Source organism: Epinephelus fuscoguttatus, linkage group LG1, assembly GCF_011397635.1.
Source record: "Epinephelus fuscoguttatus linkage group LG1, E.fuscoguttatus.final_Chr_v1".
NCBI classification, from domain to species: domain Eukaryota; kingdom Metazoa; phylum Chordata; class Actinopteri; order Perciformes; family Serranidae; genus Epinephelus; species Epinephelus fuscoguttatus.
In genome coordinates, this window is record NC_064752.1 from 4433987 (window position 1) to 4460431 (window position 26445).

The window sequence follows — 26445 nt, forward strand, 5'->3', positions numbered from 1 at the left end:
TGTGTACTCCAGTTTCGAAGCCTCGAGTTTGGCATCTAAGCTGTCGCCATCTTTGTTTTATCAGAGTTATGAGAGACCATATTTGGGTGAGAGGCTGGTGCTGTGCAGGAGCGAGGGGTGGAACTGACTGATAAGACACTATCAGCAGTCAGCCTGTCACTCAAAGCAGACCGTCCTTAATTATGGATGAATGAAATGAATTTTAATAAAATATAAACAGATGAGTTATATAAAAATTCACCCCCCCACAGTTGTTATGAACGGGGAATTAAGCGAAAGAGACCAAACTGTTTTGTTTTTTTCACATGGGAATCTGTGGGGATTGATTGGCCACTGGAGCCAGCCTCAAGTGGCCAATCAATGAACTGCAGTTTTTGGCACGTCTGTGTTGGATTCATTCTCAACCCCGGAGGTTGACACTTGGCTAGGACTGGAGCTTTGCCCTTTTACCTTTACTGGCATGACCAGTCAGTTGACAGTTGGAACTTGGGCTGAAGTGTTTAATTGGCTAAAGTTAAAGTAAACTTGAGTTTACTGGCAATTTGCCAGGTTTATTAACAAATATTGTTAAACTATCTCAAACATATACATGTGTCATATTCAGTAAGAGTTTATTTCAAGTGAAATTGTATGATATTCTGAATATTAAAACAGATTTTTTTTTAACTGCTGATTTAACTTCTCTTGGCTAAACATCAGCTGTCATAAAATGTATTGAATCAGCCTCTTCTTACTGTAGTTGCTGTCATGATGCTTAAAATATACTAAATATTTTATACAAAATTTATCCTATATCTTAAATTTTTTTGACTAAGACCAGTGACCATCTTTGGGGAAAACGTAAAAAGTAAAAACAGGACACAATTATTGAATACACATATGATCGTGTTTTATACTGTTGCAGGGATAAATCGTTTTCTGGTGCATAATACAGGTTTTGTCTGCCAGAATGTGGAAACTGGGAAAGTCTCACTGCAGTTTCATGGTCGGCCTCATGTTTGACGTTAGGACATTTTCTGGGTGGTTTCTTATGCTCACTTTACAAAGCAGGTACCTCCTCATATGTTTCCTTGCTAATTTTTGGTCGCGCATTAGTGGTAATTCCCATGATGTTTTAGCATCGAGCGAACAGACTCATTTGACCCATGGCAGCAGTGGTGGAAGAAGTACTCTTTTTACGAAGGTAAACGTACAAGAAAAACAAAAAGTAAAAGTTATCATCATACAGAAAGGTCCAATTTTAGATAAAATAAAATGATAGATAATGTATTTATCACTTCGATGTTGAAGCTGGTAAAAATTGGGCTTCAGGGGAATAAAACTCTATTCCCCTGTCGGGAGTTATTTTCCCAGTATTGACCGGCTCATTATACATTATCCCTTACGTAACTCTTTTGGCAAGGTGGCGGCACTGTGAAAGGCATGGCTAGGAGTGATATGGGGCATATATTAATGGATTTCACAATAACTGGTAATTTACACCACAAATGGAATTATTATTGATTTGTTTGCCAGAATGTGGAAACTGGGAAAGTCTCACTGCAGTTTCATGGTCGGCCTCATGTTTGACGTTAGGACATTTTCTGGGTGGTTTCTTATGCTCACTTTACAAAGCAGGTACCTCCTCATATGTTTCCTGAAGGTCTGGTCCCGCAGTCCGTAGACAATGGGACTAACAAACCGTGGCAGGATCTGGACAATGACATAGGAGGTGAAGTGTATGGCCAGGAACTGTTTGGGTAATAAGTAGAGCAGACCTTGTTCAAGCATGGGTCTCACGTACGTAAGCATACATAACAGCAACTGAAAACCATGGAGGAGAATAGTGTTTCTGGCTTTTTTAATGTCTTCAGTTGCTTCCTTGGCAGCAAACAGAATCCTGAAGTAAGTGTAGAAGAGTATGAGCCATACCAGGACGAGACAAACAATGTGTGAAGCATCCCTCTTCTTCAGGCTGTAAGAGCTCCTGAACACAAAGTCTCTGGCGCATAAAACTTTAGAGTGAAAGAAGTGTAGTGGCTCTGTGGCCAGAAGGATGAAGAGATCTGGTAGGATGGAGACAGCACTCACAGCCCAGATCAGACCAATCAAGATATTGGTGTTCTTGACGGTACAGATCTGTCCGTGACGGAGGGGGATGCAGATGGCGATGTAGCACTGACTGCCATGCCAGCCAAGTTTAGTGGGGTGTTGAGGGTGGTGAGGATGGTGATGATCAGCAGGATGAGGCAGAACGGCACATTGATTGTGTAAAGGGCGTAGCTGATGATGTGGAGTAAAGTTGACAGGACCAGCTGCATCATGTCATTAATCACCAGGTGGATGAACAGAATGTAACGAGGGTTTGTGTAGAAGATCTGGAGGATGAAATTGGTATTGACGGAGTAGTGAGGTAAGGTTGAATGAGGTACTTATCCATAGCCAGTGTATTACCTACAGTAGATGTTTATTGGCACGCCCCCAGTTTGGAGAACCAGAGCAGAGTACTGTCACAGGAGCGATGTGATGTCCTGCTGTAGATGGGGGCAGCTGGAAACCTATTTAAGCCACTACACTATAATGAGAGTATTTTCACTGCTTCGCCTTTCTGTCAGATGGCCCTTTTCGACAGGAAGCCATTAACGTATCCCCATTGACGCTCTTGTCAAAGTCACCGGACTCCACTGACAAAAACAGTGATTTTAGCTTGCTGAACACATGAGCTGTTGGTCTACTGCTGCTTTGATGAGTTAGTTAGCTAATGTTAATGTGTCTTTGGCATTTAAAAGATTTATTTTGGATTCACACAATAACACAAACAAACAGTAGACCAGCAGCTCCTGTGTACAGCAACGTTAAATTACTGTTTTACTCAATAGAGTCTGGCTTTGAAGAGAAAGATAAAACAGCTTCAGTTCCCTGTCAGAGACTGTTGTCTGATGTCAACTTAAATCACTGAAAATATTTTAAATATAGCAAAACACTTAAACCAATTTTGTTTTTTCTTTATGCGGTTAAAATACATTTTGTTGCTGCCCTCTACACTGACTATAGATGAGTTGCTCATACAGCCCCACTTCAAAAGATCAGAACTATCCATTTTAAAAATTGCTTTTTCAAAGTCATGTTTTGCTTCATTCATTTTCATTTCAAACCGTTGTTTCAGCAAAGTAGCAAGTAAAGGAAAATGTTGCACTATAAGACATTACAGCTGCAATAATTTATCTGTTAGTTGTCAGCTATTAAATAAGCCATTAATTGGTATAAGTAATTTAAAAAATGTTAATTCTCTGATTTCAGCTTCCTCAATGTGAACATTTTTGGTTTCTTTACTCCTCTATGACAGTAAACTTAATATCTTTGGGTTCTGGAGAAAACAAGACATCTGAGGATGTCTGCTTGGGCTTTGGGAAACACTGATTGACATTTTCACCATTTTACGACATTTTAAGACAAAAAACAACTTATCAATTAATAAGAAAATAATCTAGAGATTAATCAACAATAAAAAGAATCATTAGTTGCAGCCCCCGTGACACTCTGAAAAGCAGATATGCAGTTGACTATAACTGATGTGCAACCAGTCAAAATAACAGAATATTTTTCACAAAAAAAGTTGCCCTGACTTGCTACTGATTATAGCAAATTTACATCGGATGAATGGTCAATAAATGAAAGCTACCTGGCCTTTCAGAGGTGAATGTCTTTTGTAAATAACAGTGTGGTGTGTGGGGGATGTGTGGCCTCTTTCATAAGCAAGAAAATCACAGATGTCTTCACTGAGAATGACCGAATGATACATAATAATACATGTAACCTGATATTATTCTCAGTATTTGAATAGTGCACGATGCATCCTTTTTTTAAAAACTGATTTGTTAAAGCTGTAAAAACAATGTAAATGAATCTCAAAATAACACTGGTTTGCTTAAAGATGAGTTGGAAAGAAGAGGGAGAGAAAAATAGAAAGATTCAGTATGTTTGCTGCTGGTTTCCATTTCTGCTTACACATGTGTTTATACTGTGAAAAGGCAAACTTCAGACCTGGTGCTTTCTGAAGGTATGGACCAGAGTACCATTGATGTAGTTAATGGAGATGCAGAGAGCTGTGACAATCACATTTTTGGTCACAGCTGTGGTGAAAATGTCTCGCTGACTCCCAGTTGTAGTAGAAGAGCCGTTGAGGGATGAAAAATTCATGTCTGAAATGGCAAAATCCTTCCTGTTTGAAGCAAGCACAGACAGCAAAGAGAGATTGTGGTGTTACCTTCAAAGAATGTTGGACTAAAATCTGCCAATAATACATGTGTCACGAGACGCACTGATCTATGCATTAAATAGCCTAAGTATCCTCCAAAAATGATCTTGTAGGAGGCTAAGTGGCAGATTCTCCTTGTTATTACTAAATATTTCAGAAAATACCTTATTAAATCACAGAAAAAATACATGATATTTTACATATATACATACAGTAAGAAAACACTTGCAGTCCATACAGTATCAGCAGGACGTCAGATAACACCAATCTGTTGTCGGTGTTGGTGTGGATGGACTTTATAAATGTTAATCAAACACATTTGGGATTATATTCATCCTTATTGTGTGTGTGTGTGTGTGTGTGTGTGTGTGTGTGTGTGTATGTGCGTGTTCATGCGTGCGTGTGTGTGTTTTAAAGGAATAGTTACACATTTTTGAGAAATACAATCATTTGCTTTTTGATGTCAAGCTAAATTTTTGTGCCTTAAGAGGTATCGTAAGTGTCGTAAGTGCTACATTGTAGGCAACTGGACTTGCTTGTGTTTCTTGAAGACGTTTCGCCTCTCATCCAAGAAGCTTCTTCAGTTCTAAGAGGCGAAACGTCTTCAAGAAACGCAAGCAAGTCCAGTTGCCTAGGATGTAGCACTTACGACAGGCAAATGACACATTTTAGACTCATAACAATATAACTTTTGCTGTTTTCTTTAGCAGTAGTTTCATGCAATAGCCAAATGTCACTAGTTTACTATCTTACATCAATCTCAGTCTGTTAAAAAAGGGTGATTTAACACAGTGGAAAACAGGCTGTAATTAGGTGCAGTTGGTTTTAAACATAATTATAATTGTGGATAATTAACGGAGGGTGCTGGCTTAGGGCACTTTTATCTCATGCACAGGTGTCAGGGCCTGTTAGGGTCCACATAGCTGTATTTTTTCTCAGTGCTGGCATATTCACTTGTTCCCAATGAGGAGGGAGTGTATACAGCAGCATGCCTCTCTGAGGGTTTTGTGCGGCCATTTTGATTTTTGATTTTGCTACTCTGCTCCCTTTTTTTTTGTTAGCTAGAATACAGTTACAAAATATACAGAAAAGCCTATTTGTGGGAGCAGATAGGTCAGCAGACACTGAATGTTGCTGGTGTGTGTTGTACTTTTATGACCATACCGTTGTAAGCTTGTTGTTGACTGTACAGTCAACCCCCTGTTAACGTAGTGTAGCCACGTAGTTAATGTCATTGTCAAACTGTTATCATAGAAACAAAACCCATGCGTAGTTCATCAGTACAAAAAAGTGCTGGGAGCATTTTTTTTTTTTTTTTTTTTGTGAACCCCGGGGATGAAGTGCTCCCCAGGGCCCTGTCCCTGCTTTTCTGCTGAAGAAAAAGGCTATGTGGACACAGATTCTTACTCCTCAAAAAAAGTCTACCAGCACCTATTACATGCCAATCAACCAGCCCATCGCACAGTATGAGGTGGTGCAGGAGCTCCTGAAACTGATGGACTGTGGGACAAAGAGATATTTGCATGGGAAGTTTCCACTTGCCATTTGTCACTGCTCTGCACAGTAACTATCCTCTAGAAAGCACAAGTCTACAAGTCTTCTCACACTGAAAATCACTAGCACCAGACAAGACAAGGATGAGGAACCTGTCAAGCTTCCCAGGTAACGGTTTATCTCCTCGCCTCTGGAGTTCATTTGCAGCAGGAATTATCTGGAGTGCGAAGACAAGGTCCACAAGGGTCTTCTTGGCAAGAGAGCATTATCCCTGTTGTCTTTCATGGACTGCAGGTGGTTTGTTTTTATGCTCCTCATCTCTGTTAAGACCAATGACCTGGGGCTCTCCTATAGGTACATGGGGATATGGTGAACGTGTTCTTCACATTTGATGGTCAAAACTACGTCAGGTCATTGTATTAAACAAAGTTTTATTATTATATGGAGGTAAGATTGTGAAACTTCAAAGCTTACAAAACATAAGCCACACTTGACATTTAACAGCATATTTCACACTTCATCAGGTACCTGGTCTGATTTTCGGTCTTCCTCACCATCCGGGACCTGACTCATCTCGTTGCCACAGCCCTAATCCATTTAATAACCTTGAGACTGATATAAGATAATAAACTAGTGACATCTGGCTATTATGGAAACTACTGCAAAGCAAAATAGCAGAAGTTAAATTGTAATGAGACTAAAAGTGTCATTTGCCTGTTTTACCAACAAGGAGAGGTTGTACCATGTCAGTTTCTATTTGATTCCTGGAGTCAAAGTTAAATGAAAAAGTGGCTTAATTTGTCTTTATATGTTGTCTGGTTCAGGGTTACGGAAATCTGTGTTTTTCGCCATTAGTGTGGACAACAATTCAAGATGGCCGCCAAATGATCCCTATGGGCCATGAGTTGACCTTTGGCAACAAGAAAAATCCTTAACTAGACACCACAAGGGTCTTAAAACCAGGTTTAAAAATGTCAAGGGAACATATTTCTACTTTACTATTTGTAACCCACTCAAGACAATCTACAAATTTGTACCATAATACATAAGATAATTCATTTTCCACAAACATGTCTTTTTATATTTGTGTTGTGCAAAGTCATCATCCACAAAAATACAGACTGATTTGCAAATGCGCATAACTTACTCGTAAACACGTATTTTAACTTCACATAACCACGTTACAGGTTTTACAAATATAACAGTTTCACCACAGCTAATACATATTCCTGCATTTATGGATCTATTTTTACATGTGAAAAGGGTTTTGCACATTTGTAGATTGTGTACTGTCAGTTTGTGTGCCATGTGAGTGACAGTTATGACTTCTCTCCTATTTGTTTAGGTGAGGTGCAGTCACCGCTAGATCAGCAGATGGCGACATTCTCTCATGAGATGATGGAACGTCAGTCTGTACAAAGGACGGCTAAACCAAAGACGGTAACATTCAACAACAGTCAGAAACAACAATCTATGCCTGTAAATGTGAGCACATATTTAGTTTCATGTTAAGCATGTGAAATAAAAATGGATCATGCGTAAGAATGACATTATTGCGATTGCGTTGCTAATTTTTGGTCGCGCATTAGTGGTAATTCCCATGATGTTTTAGCATTGAGCGAACAGACTCATTTGACCCATGGCAGCAGTGGTGGAAGAAGTACTCTTTTTACGAAGGTAAACGTACAAGAAAAACAAAAAGTAAAAGTTATCATCATACAGAAAGGTCCAATTTTAGATAAAATAAAATGATAGATAATGTATTTATCACTTCGATGTTGAAGCTGGTAAAAGTTGGGCTTCAGGGGAATAAAACTCTATTCTGTCGGGAGTTATTTTCCCAGTATTGACCGGCTCATTATACATTATCCCTTACGTAACTCTTTTGGCAAGGTGGCAGCACTGTGAAAGGCATGGCTAGGAGTGATATGGGGCATATATTAATGGATTTCACAATAACTGGTAATTTACACCACAAATGGAATTATTATTGATTTGTTTGCCAGAATGTGGAAACTGGGAAAGTCTCACTGCAGTTTCATGGTCGGCCTCATGTTTGACGTTAGGACATTTTCTGGGTGGTTTCTTATGCTCACTTTACAAAGCAGGTACCTCCTCATATGTTTCCTGAAGGTCTGGTCCACAGTCCGTAGACAATGGGACTAACAAACCGTGGCAGGATCTGGACAATGACATATGAGGTGAAGTGTATGGCCAGGAACTGTTTGGGTAATAAGTAGAGCAGACCTTGTTCAAGCATGGGTCTCACGTACGTAAGCATACATAACAGCAACTGAAAACCATGGAGGAGAATAGTGTTTCTGGCTTTTTTAATGTCTTCAGTTGCTTCCTTGGCAGCAAACAGAATCCTGAAGTAAGTGTAGAAGAGTATGAGCCATACCAGGACGAGACAAACAATGTGTGAAGCATCCCTCTTCTTCAGGCTGTAAGAGCTCCTGAACACAAAGTCTCTGGAACATAAAACTTTAGAGTGAAAGAAGTGTAGTGGCTCTGTGGCCAGAAGGATGAAGAGATCTGGTAGGATGGAGACAGCACTCACAGCCCAGATCAGACCAATCAAGATATTGGTGTTCTTGACGGTACAGATCTGTCCGTGACGGAGGGGGATGCAGATGGCGATGTAGCACTCGACTGCCATGCCAGCCAAGTTTAGTGGGGTGTTGAGGGTGGTGAGGATGGTGATGATCAGCAGGATGAGGCAGAACGGCACACTGATTGTGTAAAGGGCGTAGCTGATGATGTGGAGTAAAGTTGTCAGGACCAGCTGCATCATGTCATTAATCACCAGGTGGATGAACAGAATGTAACGAGGGTTTGTGTAGAAGATCTGGAGGATGAAATTGGTATTGACGGAGTAGTGAGGTAAGGTTGAATGAGTACTTATCCATAGCCAGTGTATTACCTACAGTAGATGTTTATTGGCACGCCCCCTTTGGAGAACCAGAGCAGAGTACTGTCACAGGAGCGATGTGATGTCCTGCTGTAGATGGGGCAGCTGGAAACCTATTTAAGCCACTACACTATAATGAGAGTATTTTCACTGCTTCGCCTTTCTGTCAGATGGCCCTTTTAGGACAGGAAGCCATTAACGTATCCCCATTGACACTCTTGTCAAAGTCACCGGACTCCACTGACAAAAACAGTGATTTTAGCTTGCTGAACACATGAGCTGTTGGTCTACTGCTGCTTTGATGAGTTAGTTAGCTAATGTTAATGTGTCTTTGGCATTTAAAAGATTTATTTTGGATTCACACACAAACAAACAGTAGACCAGCAGCTCCTGTGTACAGCAACGTTAAATTACTGTTTTACTCAATAGAGTCTGGCTTTGAAGAGAAAGATAAAACAGCTTCAGTTCCCTGTCAGAGACTGTTGTCTGATGTCAACTTAAATCACTGAAAATATTTTAAATATAGCAAAACACTTAAACCAATTTTGTTTTTTTTTTATGCGGTTAAAATACATTTTGTTGCTGCCCTCTACACTGACTATAGATGAGTTGCTCATACAGCCCCACTTCAAAAGATCAGAACTATCCATTTTAAAAATTGCTTTTTCAAAGTCATGTTTTGCTTCATTCATTTTCATTTCAAACCGTTGTTTCAGCAAAGTAGCAAGTAAAGGAAAATGTTGCACTATAAGACATTACAGCTGCAATAATTTATCTGTTAGTTGTGTCAGCTATTAAATAAGCCATTAATTGGTATAAGTAATTTAAAAAATGTTAATTCTCTGATTTCAGCTTCCTCAATGTGAACATTTTTGGTTTCTTTACTCCTCTATGACAATAAGCTTAATATCTTTGGGTTCTGGAGAAAACAAGACATCTGAGGATGTCTGCTTGGGCTTTGGGAAACACTGATTGACATTTTCACCATTTTACGACATTTTAAGACAAAAAACAACTTATCAATTAATAAGAAAATAATCTAGAGATTAATCAACAATAAAAAGAATCATTAGTTGCAGCCCCCGTGACACTCTGAAAAGCAGATATGCAGTTGACTATAACTGATGTGCAACCAGTCAAAATAACAGAATATATTTCAAACAAAAAGTTGCCCTGACTTGCTACTGATTATAGCAAATTTACGTCGGATGAATGGTCAATAAATGAAAGCTACCTGGCCTTTCAGAGGTGAAGGTCGTTTGTAAATAATAGTGTGGTGTGTGGGGGATGTGTGGCCTCTTTCATAAGCAAGAAAATCACAGATGTCTTCACTGAGAATGACTGAATGATACATAATAATACATGTAACCTGATATTATTCTCAGTATTTGAATAGTGCACGATGCATCCTTTTTTTAAAAACTGATTTGTTAAAGCTGTAAAAAACAATGTAAATGAATCTCAAAATAACACTGGTTTGCTTAAAGATGAGTTGGAAAGAAGAGGGAGAGAAAAATAGAAAGATTCAGTATGTTTGCTGCTGGTTTCCATTTCTGCTTACACATGTGTTTATACTGTGAAAAGGCAAACTTCAGACCTGGTGCTTTCTGAAGGTATGGACCAGAGTACCATTGATGGAGTTAATGGAGATGCAGAGAGCTGTGACAATCACATTTTTGGTCACAGCTACGGTGAAGCTTTCCGTCCGACTCCCAGTTATAGTGGAAGTGCCGTTGAGGGATGAAAAATTCATGTCTGAAATGGCAAAATCCTTCCTGTTTGAAGCAAGCACAGACAGCAAAGAGAGATTGTGGTGTTACCTTCAAAGAATGTTGGACTAAAATCTGCCAATAATACATGTGTCACGAGACGCACTGATCTATGCATTAAATAGCCTAAGTATCCTCCAAAAATGATCTTGTAGGAGGCTAAGTGGCAGATTCTCCTTGTTATTACTAAATATTTCAGAAAATACCTTATTAAATCACAGAAAAATACATGATATTTTACATATATACATACAGTAAGAAAACACTTGCAGTCCATACAGTATCAGCAGGACGTCAGATAACACCAATCTGTTGTCGGTGTTGGTGTGGATGGACTTTATAAATGTTAATCAAACACATTTGGGATTATATTCATCCTTATTGTGTGTGTGTGTGTGTGTGTGTGTGTGTGTGTATGTGTGTGTGTGTGTGTGTGCGTGTTCATGCGTGCGTGTGTGTGTTTTAAAGGAATAGTTACACATTTTTGAGAAATACAATCATTTGCTTTTTGATGTCAAGCTAAATTTTTGTGCCTTAAGAGGTATCGTAAGTAATCGTAAGTGCTACATTGTAGGCAACTGGACTTGCTTGTGTTTCTTGAAGACGTTTCGCCTCTCATCCAAGAAGCTTCTTCAGTTCTAAGAGGCGAAACGTCTTCAAGAAACGCAAGCAAGTCCAGTTGCCTACGATGTAGCACTTACGACAGGCAAATGACACATTTTAGACTCATAACAATATAACTTTTGCTGTTTTCTTTAGCAGTAGTTTCATGCAATAGCCAAATGTCACTAGTTTACTATCTTACATCAATCTCAGTCTGTTAAAAAAGGGTGATTTAACACAGTGGAAAACAGGCTGTAATTAGGTGCAGTTGGTTTTAAACATAATTATAATTGTGGATAATTAACGGAGGGTGCTGGCTTAGGGCACTTTTATCTCATGCACAGGTGTCAGGGCCTGTTAGGGTCCACATAGCTGTATTTTTTCTCAGTGCTGGCATATTCACTTGTTCCCAATGAGGAGGTGTATACAGCAGCATGCCTCTCTGAGCATTTTGTGCAGCCATTCCAACCGCAATTAGCTGAAAATCTCTGAACTTTTCAGACAGGAGCTGATGATTTTGCTACTGCTGCTTTTTTTTTTTTTTTTTTTAGCTAGGATACAGTTAGAAAAAATACAAACAAGCCTATTTGTGGGAGCAGATAGGTCAGCAGACACTGAATGTTGCTGGTGTGTGTTGTACTTTTATCACCATGACAACAACAATAATAATAATAATAATAATAATAATAATAATATATTTTGTTTATGAAGCGCTTTCCAAAGTTCTCACAGTCACTTTACAGAATAGGTTAAAACACATCAAAATACAATTTATGGCAAAATACATCGAAGACAAAGAGGAATAGCAATGGGAGTGAAAAACAAATAAATAAATAAATGAACTTAAAAAAAAAAAGTAGCTCAACATTAAAAACAGAATGGAACAGATGAGTTTTGAGTAGTGATTTGAATGATGGGAGGTCAGTGCAGTCACGGATGTGTTTTGGGAGGGAGTTCCAGAGGGTGGGGCAGCACGGAGAAGGCTCTGTCCCCCCAGGTTCTGTGCTTGGTCTTGGGGACGGTGAGAAGATTGGCATTGGAAGAGTCTAGGCTGCAGGAAGGGGTGTAAAGGTGGAGCAGGTCTGTGAGGTAAGAGGGGGCCTGGTTGTGGAGGGCTTTATGGGTGAGTAGGAGGAGTTTGATGCGTTGTGGGACAGGGAGCCAGTGGAGGTTCTGAAGGACAGGGTTGATGTGGTCGCGGGAGCGGGTGTGAGTGAGGAGGCGGGCGGCAGAGTTTTGCATGTATTGGAGTTTATTGAGGAGTTTGGAGGTTGTGCCATAAAAGATGCTATTTCAATAGTCAAGGCGGGATGTAATGAAGGCGTGGATCAGGGCTTCGGCATTGTAATGTAAGCATTGTAAGCTTGTTGTTAACTGTGCAGTCAACCCCCTGTTAACGTAGTGTAGCCACCTAGCTCATGTCATTGTCAAACTGTTATCATAGAAACAAAACCCATGCGTAGTGCATCAGTACAAAAAAGTGCTGGGAGCATTTTTTTTTAATTTTGTAAACCCTGGGGATGAAGTGCTCCCCAGGGCCCTGTCCCTGCTTTTCTGCTGAAGAAAAAGGCTATGTGGACACAGATTCTTACTCCTCAAAAAAAGTCTACCAGCACCTATTACATGCCAATCAACCAGCCCATCGCACAGTATGAGGTGGTGCAGGAGCTCCTGAATCTGATGGACTGTGGGACAAAGAGATATTTGCATGGGAAGTTTCCACTTGCCATTTGTCACTGCTCTGCACAGTAACTATCCTCTAGAAAGCACAAGTCTACAAGTCTTCTCACACTGAAAATCACTAGCACCAGACAAGACAAGGATGAGGAACCTATCAAGCTTCCCAGGTAACAGTTTATCTCCTCGCCTCTGGAGTTCATTTGCAGCAGGAATTATCTGGAGTGCGAAGACAAGGTCCACAAGGGTCTTCTTGGCAAGAGAGCATTATCCCTGTTGTCTTTCATGGACTGCAGGTGGTTTGTTTTTATGCTCCTCATCTCTGTTAAGACCAATGACCTGGGGCTCTCCTATAGGTACATGGGGATATGGTGAACGTGTTCTTCATATTTGATGGTCAAAACTACATCAGGTCATTGTATTAAACAAAGTTTTATTATTATATGGAGGTAAGATTGTGAAACTTCAAAGCATAAAACATAAGCCACACTTGACATTTAACAGCATATTTCACACTTCATCAGGTACCTGGTCTGATTTTCGGTCTTCCTCACCATCCGGGACCTGACTCATCTCGTTGCCACAGCCCTAATCCATTTAATAACCTTGAGACTGATATAAGATAATAAACTAGTGACATCTGGCTATTGCGGGAAACTACTGCAAAGCAAAATAGCAGAAGTTAAATTGTAATGAGACTAAAAAGTGTCATTTGCCTGTTTTTTACCAACAAGGAGAGGTTGTACCATGTCAGTTTCTATTTGATTCCTGGAGTCAAAGTTAAATGAAAAAGTGGCTTAATTTGTCTTTATATGTTGTCTGGTTCAGGGTTACGGAAATCTGTGTTTTTCGCCATTAGTGTGGACAACAATTCAAGATGGCTGCCAAATGATCCCTATGGGCCATGAGTTGACCTTGGCAACAAGAAAAATCCTTAACTAGACACCACAAGGGTCTTAAAAACCAGGTTTAAAAAATGTCAAGGGGAACATATTTCTACTTTACTATTTGTAACCCACTCAAGACAATCTACAAATTTGTACCATAATACATAAGATAATTCATTTTCCACAAACATGTCTTTTTATATTTGTGTTGTGCAAAGTCATCATCCACAAAAATACAGATTGATTTGCAAATGCGCATAACTTACTCGTAAACACGTATTTTAACTTCACATAACCACGTTACAGGTTTTACAAATATAGCAGTTTCACCACAGCTAATACATATTCCTGCATTTATGGATCTATTTTTACATGTGAAAAGGGTTTTGCACATTTGTAGATTGTGTACTGTCAGTTTGTGTGCCATGTGAGTGACAGTTATGACTTCTCTCCTATTTGTTTAGGTGAGGTGCAGTCACTCGCTAGATCAGCAGATGGCGACATTCTCTCATGAGATGATGGAACGTCAGTCTGTACAAAGACGGCTAAACCAAAGACGGTAACATTCAACAACAGTCAGAAACAACAATCTATGCGAGCACATATTTAGTTTCATGTTAAGCATGTGAAATAAAAATGGATCATGCGTAAGAATGACATTATTGCGATTGCGTTGCTAATTTTTGGTCGCGCATTAGTGGTAATTCCCATGATGTTTTAGCATTGAGCGAACAGACTCATTTGACCCATGGCAGCAGTGGTGGAAGAAGTACTCTTTTTACGAAGGTAAACGTACAAGAAAAACAAAAAGTAAAAGTTATCATCATACAGAAAGGTCCAATTTTAGATAAAATAAAATGATAGATAATGTATTTATCACTTCGATGTTGAAGCTGGTAAAAATTAGGCTTCAGGGGAATAAAACTCTATTCCCCTGTCGGGAGTTATTTTCCCAGTATTGACCGGCTCATTATACATTATCCCTTACGTAACTCTTTTGGCAAGGTGGCGGCACTGTGAAAGGCATGGCTAGGAGTGATATGGGGCATATATTAATGGATTTCACAATAACTGGTAATTTACACCACAAATGGAATTATTATTGATTTGTTTGCCAGAATGTGGAAACTGGGAAAGTCTCACTGCAGTTTCATGGTCGGCCTCATGTTTGACGTTAGGACATTTTCTGGGTGGTTTCTTATGCTCACTTTACAAAGCAGGTACCTCCTCATATGTTTCCTGAAGGTCTGGTCCCGCAGTCCGTAGACAATGGGACTAACAAACCGTGGCAGGATCTGGACAATGACATAGGAGGTGAAGTGTATGGCCAGGAACTGTTTGGGTAATAAGTAGAGCAGACCTTGTTCAAGCATGGGTCTCACGTACGTAAGCATACATAACAGCAACTGAAAACCATGGAGGAGAATAGTGTTTCTGGCTTTTTTAATGTCTTCAGTTGCTTCCTTGGCAGCAAACAGAATCCTGAAGTAAGTGTAGAAGAGTATGAGCCATACCAGGACGAGACAAACAATGTGTGAAGCATCCCTCTTCTTCAGGCTGTAAGAGCTCCTGAACACAAAGTCTCTGGAACATAAAACTTTAGAGTGAAAGAAGTGTAGTGGCTCTGTGGCCAGAAGGATGAAGAGATCTGGTAGGATGGAGACAGCACTCACAGCCCAGATCAGACCAATCAAGATATTGGTGTTCTTGACGGTACAGATCTGTCCGTGACGGAGGGGGATGCAGATGGCGATATAGCACTTGACTGCCATGCCAGCCAAGTTTAGTGGGGTGTTGAGGGTGGTGAGGATGGTGATGATCAGCAGGATGAGGCAGAACGGCACACTGATTGTGTAAAGGGCGTAGCTGATGATGTGGAGTAAAGTTGTCAGGACCAGCTGCATCATGTCATTAATCACCAGGTGGATGAACAGAATGTAACGAGGGTTTGTGTAGAAGATCTGGAGGATGAAATTGGTATTGACGGAGTAGTGAGGTAAGGTTGAATGAGGTACTTATCCATAGCCAGTGTATTACCTACAGTAGATGTTTATTGGCACGCCCCCAGTTTGGAGAACCAGAGCAGAGTACTGTCACAGGAGCGATGTGATGTCCTGCTGTAGATGGGGGCAGCTGGAAACCTATTTAAGCCACTACACTATAATGAGAGTATTTTCACTGCTTCGCCTTTCTGTCAGATGGCCCTTTTCGACAGGAAGCCATTAACGTATCCCCATTGACACTCTTGTCAAAGTCACCGGACTCCACTGACAAAAACAGTGATTTTAGCTTGCTGAACACATGAGCTGTTGGTCTGCTGCTGCTTTGATGAGTTAGTTAGCTAATGTTAATGTGTCTTTGGCATTTAAAAGATTTATTTTGGATTCACACAATGACACAAACAAACAGTAGACCAGCAGCTCCTGTGTACAGCAACGTTAAATTACTGTTTTACTCAATAGAGTCTGGCTTTGAAGAGAAAGATAAAACAGCTTCAGTTCCCTGTCAGAGACTGTTGTCTGATGTCAACTTAAATCACTGAAAATATTTTAAATATAGCAAAACACTTAAACCAATTTTGTTTTTTTATGCGGTTAAAATACATTTTGTTGCTGCCCTCTACACTGACTATAGATGAGTTGCTCATACAGCCCCACTTCAAAAGATCAGAACTATCCATTTTAAAAATTGCTTTTTCAAAGTCATGTTTTGCTTCATTCATTTTCATTTCAAACCGTTGTTTCAGCAAAGTAGCAAGTAAAGGAAAATGTTGCACTATAAGACATTACAGCTGCAATAATTTATCTGTTAGTTGTGTCAGCTATTAAATAAGCCATTAATTGGTATAAGTAATTTAAAAAATGTTAATTCTCTGATTTCAGCTTCCTCAATGTGAACATTTTTGGTTTCTTTACTCCTCTATGACAATAAGCTTAATATCTTTGGGTTCTGGAGAAAACAAGACATCTGAGGATGTCTGCTTGGGCTTTGGGAAACACTGATTGACATTTTCACCATTTTACGACATTTTAAGACAAAAAACAACTTATCAATTAATAAGAAAATAATCTAGAGATTAATCAACAATAAAAAGAATCATTAGTTGCAGCCCCCGTGACACTCTGAAAAGCAGATATGCAGTTGACTATAACTGATGTGCAACCAGTCAAAATAACAGAATATTTTTCACAAAAAAAGTTGCCCTGACTTGCTACTGATTATAGCAAATTTACGTCGGATGAATGGTCAATAAATGAAAGCTACCTGGCCTTTCAGAGGTGAATGTCTTTTGTAAATAACAGTGTGGTGTGTGGGGGATGTGTGGCCTCTTTCATAAGCAAGAAAATCACAGATGTCTTCACTGAGAATGACTGAATGATACATAATAATACATGTAACCTGATATTATTCTCAGTATTTGAATAGTGCACGATGCATCCTTTTTTTAAAAACTGATTTGTTAAAGCTGTAAAAAAACAATGTAAATGAATCTCAAAATAACACTGGTTTGCTTAAAGATGAGTTGGAAAGAAGAGGGAGAGAAAAATAGAAAGATTCAGTATGTTTGCTGCTGGTTTCCATTTCTGCTTACACATGTGTTTATACTGTGAAAAGGCAAACTTCAGACCTGGTGCTTTCTGAAGGTATGGACCAGAGTACCATTGATGGAGTTAATGGAGATGCAGAGAGCTGTGACAATCACATTTTTGGTCACAGCTACGGTGAAGCTTTCCGTCCGACTCCCAGTTATAGTGGAAGTGCCGTTGAGGGATGAAAAATTCATGTCTGAAATGGCAAAATCCTTCCTGTTTGAAGCAAGCACAGACAGCAAAGAGAGATTGTGGTGTTACCTTCAAAGAATGTTGGACTAAAATCTGCCAATAATACATGTGTCACGAGACTGATCTATGCATTAAATAGCCTAAGTATCCTCCAAAAATGATCTTGTAGGAGGCTAAGTGGCAGATTCTCCTTGTTATTACTAAATATTTCAGAAAATACCTTATTAAATCACAGAAAAAATACATGATATTTTACATATATACATACAGTAAGAAAACACTTGCAGTCCATACAGTATCAGCAGGATGTCAGATAACACCAATCTGTTGTCGGTGTTGGTGTGGATGGACTTTATAAATGTTAATCAAACACATTTGGGATTATATTCATCCTTATTGTGTGTGTGTGTGTGTGTGTGTGTGTGTGTGTGTGGGTGGGTGCGTGTTCATGCGTGCGTGTGTGTGTTTTAAAGGAATAGTTACACATTTTTGAGAAATACAATCATTTGCTTTTTGATGTCAAGCTAAATTTTTGTGCCCTAAGAGGTATCGTAAGTGTCGTAAGTGCTACATTGTAGGCAACTGGACTTGCTTGTGTTTCTTGAAGACGTTTCGCCTCTCATCCAAGAAGCTTCTTCAGTTCTAAGAGGCGAAACGTCTTCAAGAAACGCAAGCAAGTCCAGTTGCCTAGGATGTAGCACTTACGACAGGCAAATGACACATTTTAGACTCATAACAATATAACTTTTGCTGTTTTCTTTAGCAGTAGTTTCATGCAATAGCTAAATGTCACTAGTTTACTATCTTACATCAATCTCAGTCTGTTAAAAAAGGGTGATTTAACACAGTGGGAAACAGGCTGTAATTAGGTGCAGTTGGTTTTAAACATAATTATAATTGTGGATAATTAACGGAGGGTGCTGGCTTAGGGCACTTTTATCTCATGCACAGGTGTCAGGGCCTGTTAGGGTCCACATAGCTGTATTTTTTCTCAGTGCTGGCATATTCACTTGTTCCCAATGAGGAGGGAGTGTATACAGCAGCATGCCTCTCTGAGCATTTTGTGCAGCCATTCCAACCGCAATTAGCTGAAAATCTCTGAACTTTTCAGACAGGAGCTGATGATTTTGCTACTGCTGCTTTTTTTTTTTTTTTTTTTTTTTTTTTTAGCTAGGATACAGTTAGAAAAAATACAAAAAAGCCTATTTGCGGGAGCAGATAGGTCAGCAGACACTGAATGTTGCTGGTGTGTGTTGTACTTTTATCACCATGACAATAATAATAATAATAATAATAATAATACATTTTGTTTATGAAGCGCTTTCCAAAGTTCTCAAAGTCACTTTACAGAATAGGTTAAAAACACATCAAAATACAATTTATGGCAAAATACATCGAAGACAAAGAGGAATAGCAATGGGAGTGAAAAACAAATAAATAAATAAATGAACTTAAAAAAAAAAAGTAGCTCAACATTAAAAACAGAATGGAACAGATGAGTTTTGAGTAGTGATTTGAATGATGGGAGGTCAGTGCAGTCACGGATGTGTTTTGGGAGGGAGTTCCAGAGGGTGGGGGCAGCAACGGAGAAGGCTCTGTCCCCCCAGGTTCTGTGCTTGGTCTTGGGGACGGTGAGAAGATTGGCATTGGAAGAGTCTAGGCTGCAGGAAGGGGTGTAAAGGTGGAGCAGGTCTGTGAGGTAAGAGGGGGCCTGGTTGTGGAGGGCTTTATGGGTGAGTAGGAGGAGTTTGAAGCGGATGCGTTGTGGGACAGGGAGCCAGTGGAGGTTCTGAAGGACAGGGGTGATGTGGTCGCGGGAGTGGGTGTGAGTGAGGAGGCGGGCGGCAGAGTTTTGCATGTATTGGAGTTTATTGAGGAGTTTGGAGGTTGTGCCATAAAAGATGCTATTTCAATAGTCAAGGCGGGATGTAATGAAGGCGTGGATCAGGGCTTCGGCGTTGTAATGTAAGCATTGTAAGCTTGTTGTTGACTGTACAGTCAACCCCCTGTTAACATAGTGTAGCCACCTAGCTCATGTCATTGTCAAACTGTTATCATAGAAACAAAACCCATGCGTAGTGCATCAGTACAAAAAAGTGCTGGGAGCATTTTTTTTTAATTTTGTAAACCCTGGGGATGAAGTGCTCCCAGGGCCCTGTCCCTGCTTTTCTGCTGAAGAAAAAGGCTATGTGGACACAGATTCTTACTCCTCAAAAAAAGTCTACCAGCACCTATTACATGCCAATCAACCAGCCCATCGCACAGTATGAGGTGGTGCAGGAGCTCCTGAATCTGATGGACTGTGGGACAAAGAGATATTTGCATGGGAAGTTTCCACTTGCCATTTGTCACTGCTCTGCACAGTAACTATCCTCTAGAAAGCACAAGTCTACAAGTCTTCTCACACTGAAATTCACTAGCACCAGACAAGACAAGGATGAGGAACCTATCAAGCTTCCCAGGTAACAGTTTATCTCCTCGCCTCTGGAGTTCATTTGCAGCAGGAATTATCTGGAGTGCGAAGACAAGGTCCAAGGGTCTTCTTGGCAAGAGAGCATTATCCCTGTTGTCTTTCATGGACTGCAGGTGGTTTGTTTTTATGCTCCTCATCTCTGTTAAGACCAATGACCTGGGGCTCTCCTATAGGTACATGGGGATATGGTGAACGTGTTCTTCATATTTGATGGTCAAAACTACATCAGGTCATTGTATTAAACAAAGTTTTATTATTATATGGAGGTAAGATTGTGAAACTTCAAAGCTTACAAAACATAAGCCACACTTGACATTTAACAGCATATTTCACACTTCATCAGGTACCTGGTCTGATTTTCGGTCTTCCTCACCATCCGGGACCTGACTCATCTCGTTGCCACAGCCCTAATCCATTTAATAACCTTGAGACTGATATAAGATAATAAACTAGTGACATCTGGCTATTGCGGGAAACTACTGCAAAGCAAAATAGCAGAAGTTAAATTGTAATGAGACTAAAAAGTGTCATTTGCCTGTTTTTTACCAACAAGGAGAGGTTGTACCATGTCAGTTTCTATTTGATTCCTGGAGCCAAAGTTAAATGAAAAAGTGGCTTAATTTGTCTTTATATGTTGTCTGGTTCAGGGGTTACGGAAATCTGTGTTTTTCGCCATTAGTGTGGACAACAATTCAAGATCAATCAATCAATCAATTTTATTTATAAAGCCCAATATCACAAATCACAATTTGCCTCACAGGGCTTTACAGCATACGACATCCCTCTGTCCTTAAGACCCTCACAGCGGATAAGGAAAAACTCCCCCAAAAAAACCCTTTAATGGGGAAAAAAAACGGTAGAAACCTCAGGAAGAGCAACTGAGGAGGGATCCCTCTTCCAGGACGGACAGACGTGCAATAGATGTCGTACAGACCAGATCAGCATAATAAATTAACAGTAATCCATATGACACAATGAGAGTGAGAGAGAGAGAGAGAGAGAGAGAGATGCAGGTAATGACAGTAGATTACAACAACATTAATGAAAGTAATAATATTATAGTTATAGTTCTGGTTACTGCGGTACAATATGTTGAAAGTATGTATTAATATCTGGCAGTATACATGTGTGGCCGCCAAATGATCCCTATGGGCCATGAGTTGACCTTGGCAACAAGAAAAATCCTCAACTAGACACCACAAGGGTCTTAAAAACCAGGTTTAAAAAATGTCAAGGGGAACATATTTCTACTTTACTATTTGTAACCCACTCAAGACAATCTACAAATTTGTACCATAATACATAAGATAATTAATTTTCCACAAACATGTCTTTTTATATTTGTGTTGTGCAAAGTCATCATCCACAAAAATACAGATTGATTTGCAAATGCGCATAACTTACTCGTAAACACATATTTTAACTTCACATAACCACGTTACAGGTTTTACAAATATAACAGTTTCACCACAGCTAATACATATTCCTGCATTTATGGATCTATTTTTACATGTGAAAAGGGTTTTGCACATTTGTAGATTGTGTACTGTCAGTTTGTGTGCCATGTGAGTGACAGTTATGACTTCTCTCCTATTTGTTTAGGTGAGGTGCAGTCACTCGCTAAATCAGCAGATGGCGACATTCTCTCATGAGATGATGGAACGTCAGTCTGTACAAAGACGGCTAAACCAAAGACGGTAACATTCAACAACAGTCAGAAACAACAATCTATGCGAGCACATATTTAGTTTCATGTTAAGCATGTGAAATAAAAATGGATCATGCGTAAGAATGACATTATTGCGATTGCATTGCTAATTTTTGGTCGCGCATTAGTGGTAATTCCCATGATGTTTTAGCATTGAGCGAACAGACTCATTTGACCCACGGCAGCAGTGGTGGAAGAAATACTCTTTTTACGAAGGTAAACGTACAAGAAAAACAAAAAGTAAAAGTTATCATCATACAGAAAGGTCCAATTTTAGATAAAATAAAATGATAGATAATGTATTTATCACTTCGATGTTGAAGCTGGTAAAAATTGGGCTTCAGGGAATAAAACTCTATTCCCCTGTCGGAGTTATTTTCCCAGTATTGACCGCTCATTATACATTATCCGTTTCGTAACTCTTTTGGCAAGGTGGCGGCACTGTGAAAGGCATGGCTAGGAGTGATATGGGGCATATATTAATGGATTTCACAATAACTGGTAATTTACACCACAAATGGAATTATTATTGATTTGTTTGCCAGAATGTGGAAACTGGGAAAGTCTCACTGCAGTTTCATGGTCGGCCTCATGTTTGACGTTAGGACATTTTCTGGGTGGTTTCTTATGCTCACTTTACAAAGCAGGTACCTCCTCATATGTTTCCTGAAGGTCTGGTCCCGCAGTCCGTAGACAATGGGACTAACAAACCGTGGCAGGATCTGGACAATGACATAGGAGGTGAAGTGTATGGCCAGGAACTGTTTGGGTAATAAGTAGAGCAGACCTTGTTCAAGCATGGGTCTCACGTACGTAAGCATACATAACAGCAACTGAAAACCATGGAGGAGAATAGTGTTTCTGGCTTTTTTAATGTCTTCAGTTGCTTCCTTGGCAGCAAACAGAATCCTGAAGTAAGTGTAGAAGAGTATGAGCCATACCAGGACGAGAGAAACAATGTGTGAAGCATCCCTCTTCTTCAGGCTGTAAGAGCTCCTGAACACAAAGTCTCTGGAACATAAAACTTTAGAGTGAAAGAAGTGTAGTGGCTCTGTGGCCAGAAGGATGAAGAGATCTGGTAGGATGGAGACAGCACTCACAGCCCAGATCAGACCAATCAAGATATTGGTGTTCTTGACGGTACAGATCTGTCTGTGACGGAGGGGGATGCAGATGGCGATATAGCACTCGACTGCCATGCCAGCCAAGTTTAGTGGGGTGTTGAGGGTGGTGAGGATGGTGATGATCAGCAGGATGAGGCAGAACGGCACACTGATTGTGTAAAGGGCGTAGCTGATGATGTGGAGTAAAGTTGTCAGGACCAGCTGCATCATGTCATTAATCACCAGGTGGATGAACAGAATGTAACGAGGGTTTGTGTAGAAGATCTGGAGGATGAAATTGGTATTGACGGAGTAGTGAGGTAAGGTTGAATGAGGTACTTATCCATAGCCAGTGTATTACCTACAGTAGATGTTTATTGGCACGCCCCAGTTTGGAGAACCAGAGCAGAGTACTGTCACAGGAGCGATGTGATGTCCTGCTGTAGATGGGGGCAGCTGGAAACCTATTTAAGCCACTACACTATAATGAGAGTATTTTCACTGCTTCGCCTTTCTGTCAGATGGCCCTTTTCGACAGGAAGCCATTAACGTATCCCCATTGACGCTCTTGTCAAAGTCACCGGACTCCACTGACAAAAACAGTGATTTTAGCTTGCTGAACACATGAGCTGTTGGTCTGCTGCTGCTTTGATGAGTTAGTTAGCTAATGTTAATGTGTCTTTGGCATTTAAAAGATTTATTTTGGATTCACACAATGACACAAACAAACAGTAGACCAGCAGCTCCTGTGTACAGCAACGTTAAATTACTGTTTTACTCAATAGAGTCTGGCTTTGAAGAGAAAGATAAAACAGCTTCAGTTCCCTGTTAGAGACTGTTGTCTGATGTCAACTTAAATCACTGAAAATATTTTAAATATAGCAAAACACTTCAACCAATTTTGTTTTTTCTTTATGCGGTTAAAATACATTTTGTTGCTGCCCTCTACACTGACTATAGATGAGTTGCTCATACAGCCCCACTTCAAAAGATCAGAACTATCCATTTTAAAAATTGCTTTTTCAAAGTCATGTTTTGCTTCATTCATTTTCATTTCAAACCGTTGTTTCAGCAAAGTAGCAAGTAAAGGAAAATGTTGCACTATAAGACATTACAGCTGCAATAATTTATCTGTTAGTTGTCAGCTATTAAATAAGCCATTAATTGGTATAAGTAATTTAAAAAATGTTAATTCTCTGATTTCAGCTTCTTCAATGTGAACATTTTTGGTTTCTTTACTCCTCTATGACAGTAAACTTAATATCTTTGGGTTCTGGAGAAAACAAGACATCTGAGGATGTCTGCTTGGGCTTTGGGAAACACTGATTGACATTTTCACCATTTTACGAGATTATAAGACAAAACACAACTTATCAATTAATAAGAAAATAATCTAGAGATTAATCAACAATAAAAAGAATCATTAGTTGCAGCCCCCGTGACACTCTGAAAAGCAGATATGCAGTTGACTATAACTGATGTGCAACCAGTCAAAATAACAGAATATTTTTCACAAAAAAAGTTGCCCTGACTTGCTACTGATTATAGCAAATTTACATCGGATGAATGGTCAATAAATGAAAGCTACCTGGCCTTTCAGAGGTGAATGTCTTTTGTAAATAACAGTGTGGTGTGTGGGGGATGTGTGGCCTCTTTCATAAGCAAGAAAATCACAGATGTCTTCACTGAGAATGGCCGAATGATACATAATAATACATGTAACCTGATATTATTCTCAGTATTTGAATAGTGCACGATGCATCCTTTTTTTAAAAACTGATTTGTTAAAGCTGTAAAAAAACAATGTAAATGAATCTCACAATAACACTGGTTTGCTTAAAGATGAGTTGGAAAGAAGAGGGAGAGAAAAATAGAAAGATTCAGTATGTTTGCTGCTGGTTTCCATTTCTGCTTACACATGTGTTTATACTGTGAAAAGGCAAACTTCAGACCTGGTGCTTTCTGAAGGTATGGACCAGAGTACCATTGATGGAGTTAATGGAGATGCAGAGAGCTGTGACAATCACATTTTGGTCACAGCTGTGGTGAAAATGTCTCGCTGACTCCCAGTTGTAGTAGAAGAGCCGTTGAGGGATGAAAAATTCATGTCTGAAATGGCAAAATCCTTCCTGTTTGAAGCAAGCACAGACAGCAAAGAGAGATTGTGGTGTTACCTTCAAAGAATGTTGGACTAAAATCTGCCAATAATACATGTGTCACGAGGCACTGATCTATGCATTAAATAGCCTAAGTATCCTCCAAAAATGATCTTGTAGGAGGCTAAGTGGCAGATTCTCCTTGTTATTACTAAATATTTCAGAAAATACCTTATTAAATCACAGAAAAATACATGATATTTTACATATATACATACAGTAAGAAAACACTTGCAGTCCATACAGTATCAGCAGGACGTCAGATAACACCAATCTGTTGTCGGTGTTGGTGTGGATGGACTTTATAAATGGTAATCAAACACATTTGGGATTATATTCATCCTTATTGTGTGTGTGTGTGTGTGTGTGTGTGTGTGTGTGTGTGTGTGGGTGTGTGTATGTGTTCATGCATGCGTGTGTGTGTTTTAAAGGAATAGTTACACATTTTTGAGAAATACAATCATTTGCTTTTTGATGTCAAGCTAAATTTTTGTGCCCTAAGAGGTATCGTAAGTGTCGTAAGTGCTACATTGTAGGCAACTGGACTTGCTTGTGTTTCTTGAAGACGTTTAGCCTCTCATCCAAGAAGCTTCTTCAGTTCTAAGTAAACGTCTTCAAGAAATGCAAGCAAGTCCAGTTGCCTAGGATGTAGCACTTACGACAGGCAAATGACACATTTTAGACTCATAACAATATAACTTTTGCTGTTTTCTTTAGCAGTAGTTTCATGCAATAGCCAAATGTCACTAGTTTACTATCTTACATCAATCTCAGTCTGTTAAAAAAGGGTGATTTAACACAGTGGGAAACAGGCTGTAATTAGGTGCAGTTGGTTTTAAACATAATTATAATTGTGGATAATTAACGGAGGGTGCTGGCTTAGGGCACTTTTATCTCATGCACAGGTGTCAGGGCCTGTTAGGGTCCACATAGCTGTATTTTTTCTCAGTGCTGGCATATTCACTTGTTCCCAATGAGGAGGGAGTGTATACAGCAGCATGCCTCTCTGAGGGTTTTGTGCGGCCATTTTGATTTTTGATTTTGCTACTCTGCTCCCTTTTTTTTTGTTAGCTAGAATACAGTTACAAAATATACAGAAAAGCCTATTTGTGGGAGCAGATAGGTCAGCAGACACTGAATGTTGCTGGTGTGTGTTGTACTTTTATGACCATACCGTTGTAAGCTTGTTGTTGACTGTACAGTCAACCCCCTGTTAACGTAGTGTAGCCACCTAGCTCATGTCATTGTCAAACTGTTATCATAGAAACAAAACCCATGCGTAGTTCATCAGTACAAAAAAGTGCTGGGAGCATTTTTTTTAAATTTTTTTTTATTTTTTTTTTGTAAACCCCGGGATTGAAGTGCTCCCCAGGGCCCTGTCCCTGCTTTTTTGCTGAAGAAAAAGGCTATGTGGACACAGATTCTTACTCCTCAAAAAAAGTCTACCAGCACCTATTACATGCCAATCAACCAGCCCATCGCACAGTATGAGGTGGTGCAGGAGCTCCTGAATCTGATGGACTGTGGGACAAAGAGATATTTGCATGGGAAGTTTCCACTCGCCATTTGTCACTGCTCTGCACAGTAACTATCCTCTAGAAAGCACAAGTCTACAAGTCTTCTCACACTGAAAATCACTAGCACC

General features: G+C 39.7%; 2 protein-coding genes and 2 pseudogenes across 2 annotated transcripts; all 4 read right to left on the reverse strand.

Annotated features, from left to right (window-relative positions):
• Window positions 1-1536: 1536 nt before the first annotated feature.
• LOC125887763 (odorant receptor 131-2-like) lies at window positions 1537-4179 on the reverse strand (annotated as a pseudogene).
• Window positions 4180-7847: 3668 nt separating this feature from the next.
• On the reverse strand, window positions 7848-10395 carry LOC125897161 (odorant receptor 131-2-like). Its single transcript, XM_049590260.1, has 2 exons — window positions 10240-10395; window positions 7848-8579 (listed from the first exon to the last, which is right to left on the reverse strand). Exons 1-2 carry the CDS (start codon window positions 10393-10395, stop codon window positions 7848-7850), a joined length of 888 nt encoding a protein of 295 aa, XP_049446217.1.
• A 4322-nt stretch (window positions 10396-14717) lies between these two features.
• LOC125887773 (odorant receptor 131-2-like) lies at window positions 14718-17362 on the reverse strand. The gene is made up of 2 exons (XM_049574837.1): window positions 17207-17362; window positions 14718-15539 (listed from the first exon to the last, which is right to left on the reverse strand). Exons 1-2 carry the CDS (start codon window positions 17360-17362, stop codon window positions 14718-14720), a joined length of 978 nt encoding a protein of 325 aa, XP_049430794.1.
• A 4745-nt stretch (window positions 17363-22107) lies between these two features.
• Window positions 22108-24751, reverse strand: LOC125887782 (odorant receptor 131-2-like; annotated as a pseudogene).
• Between the last annotated feature and the right edge of the window lie 1694 nt (window positions 24752-26445).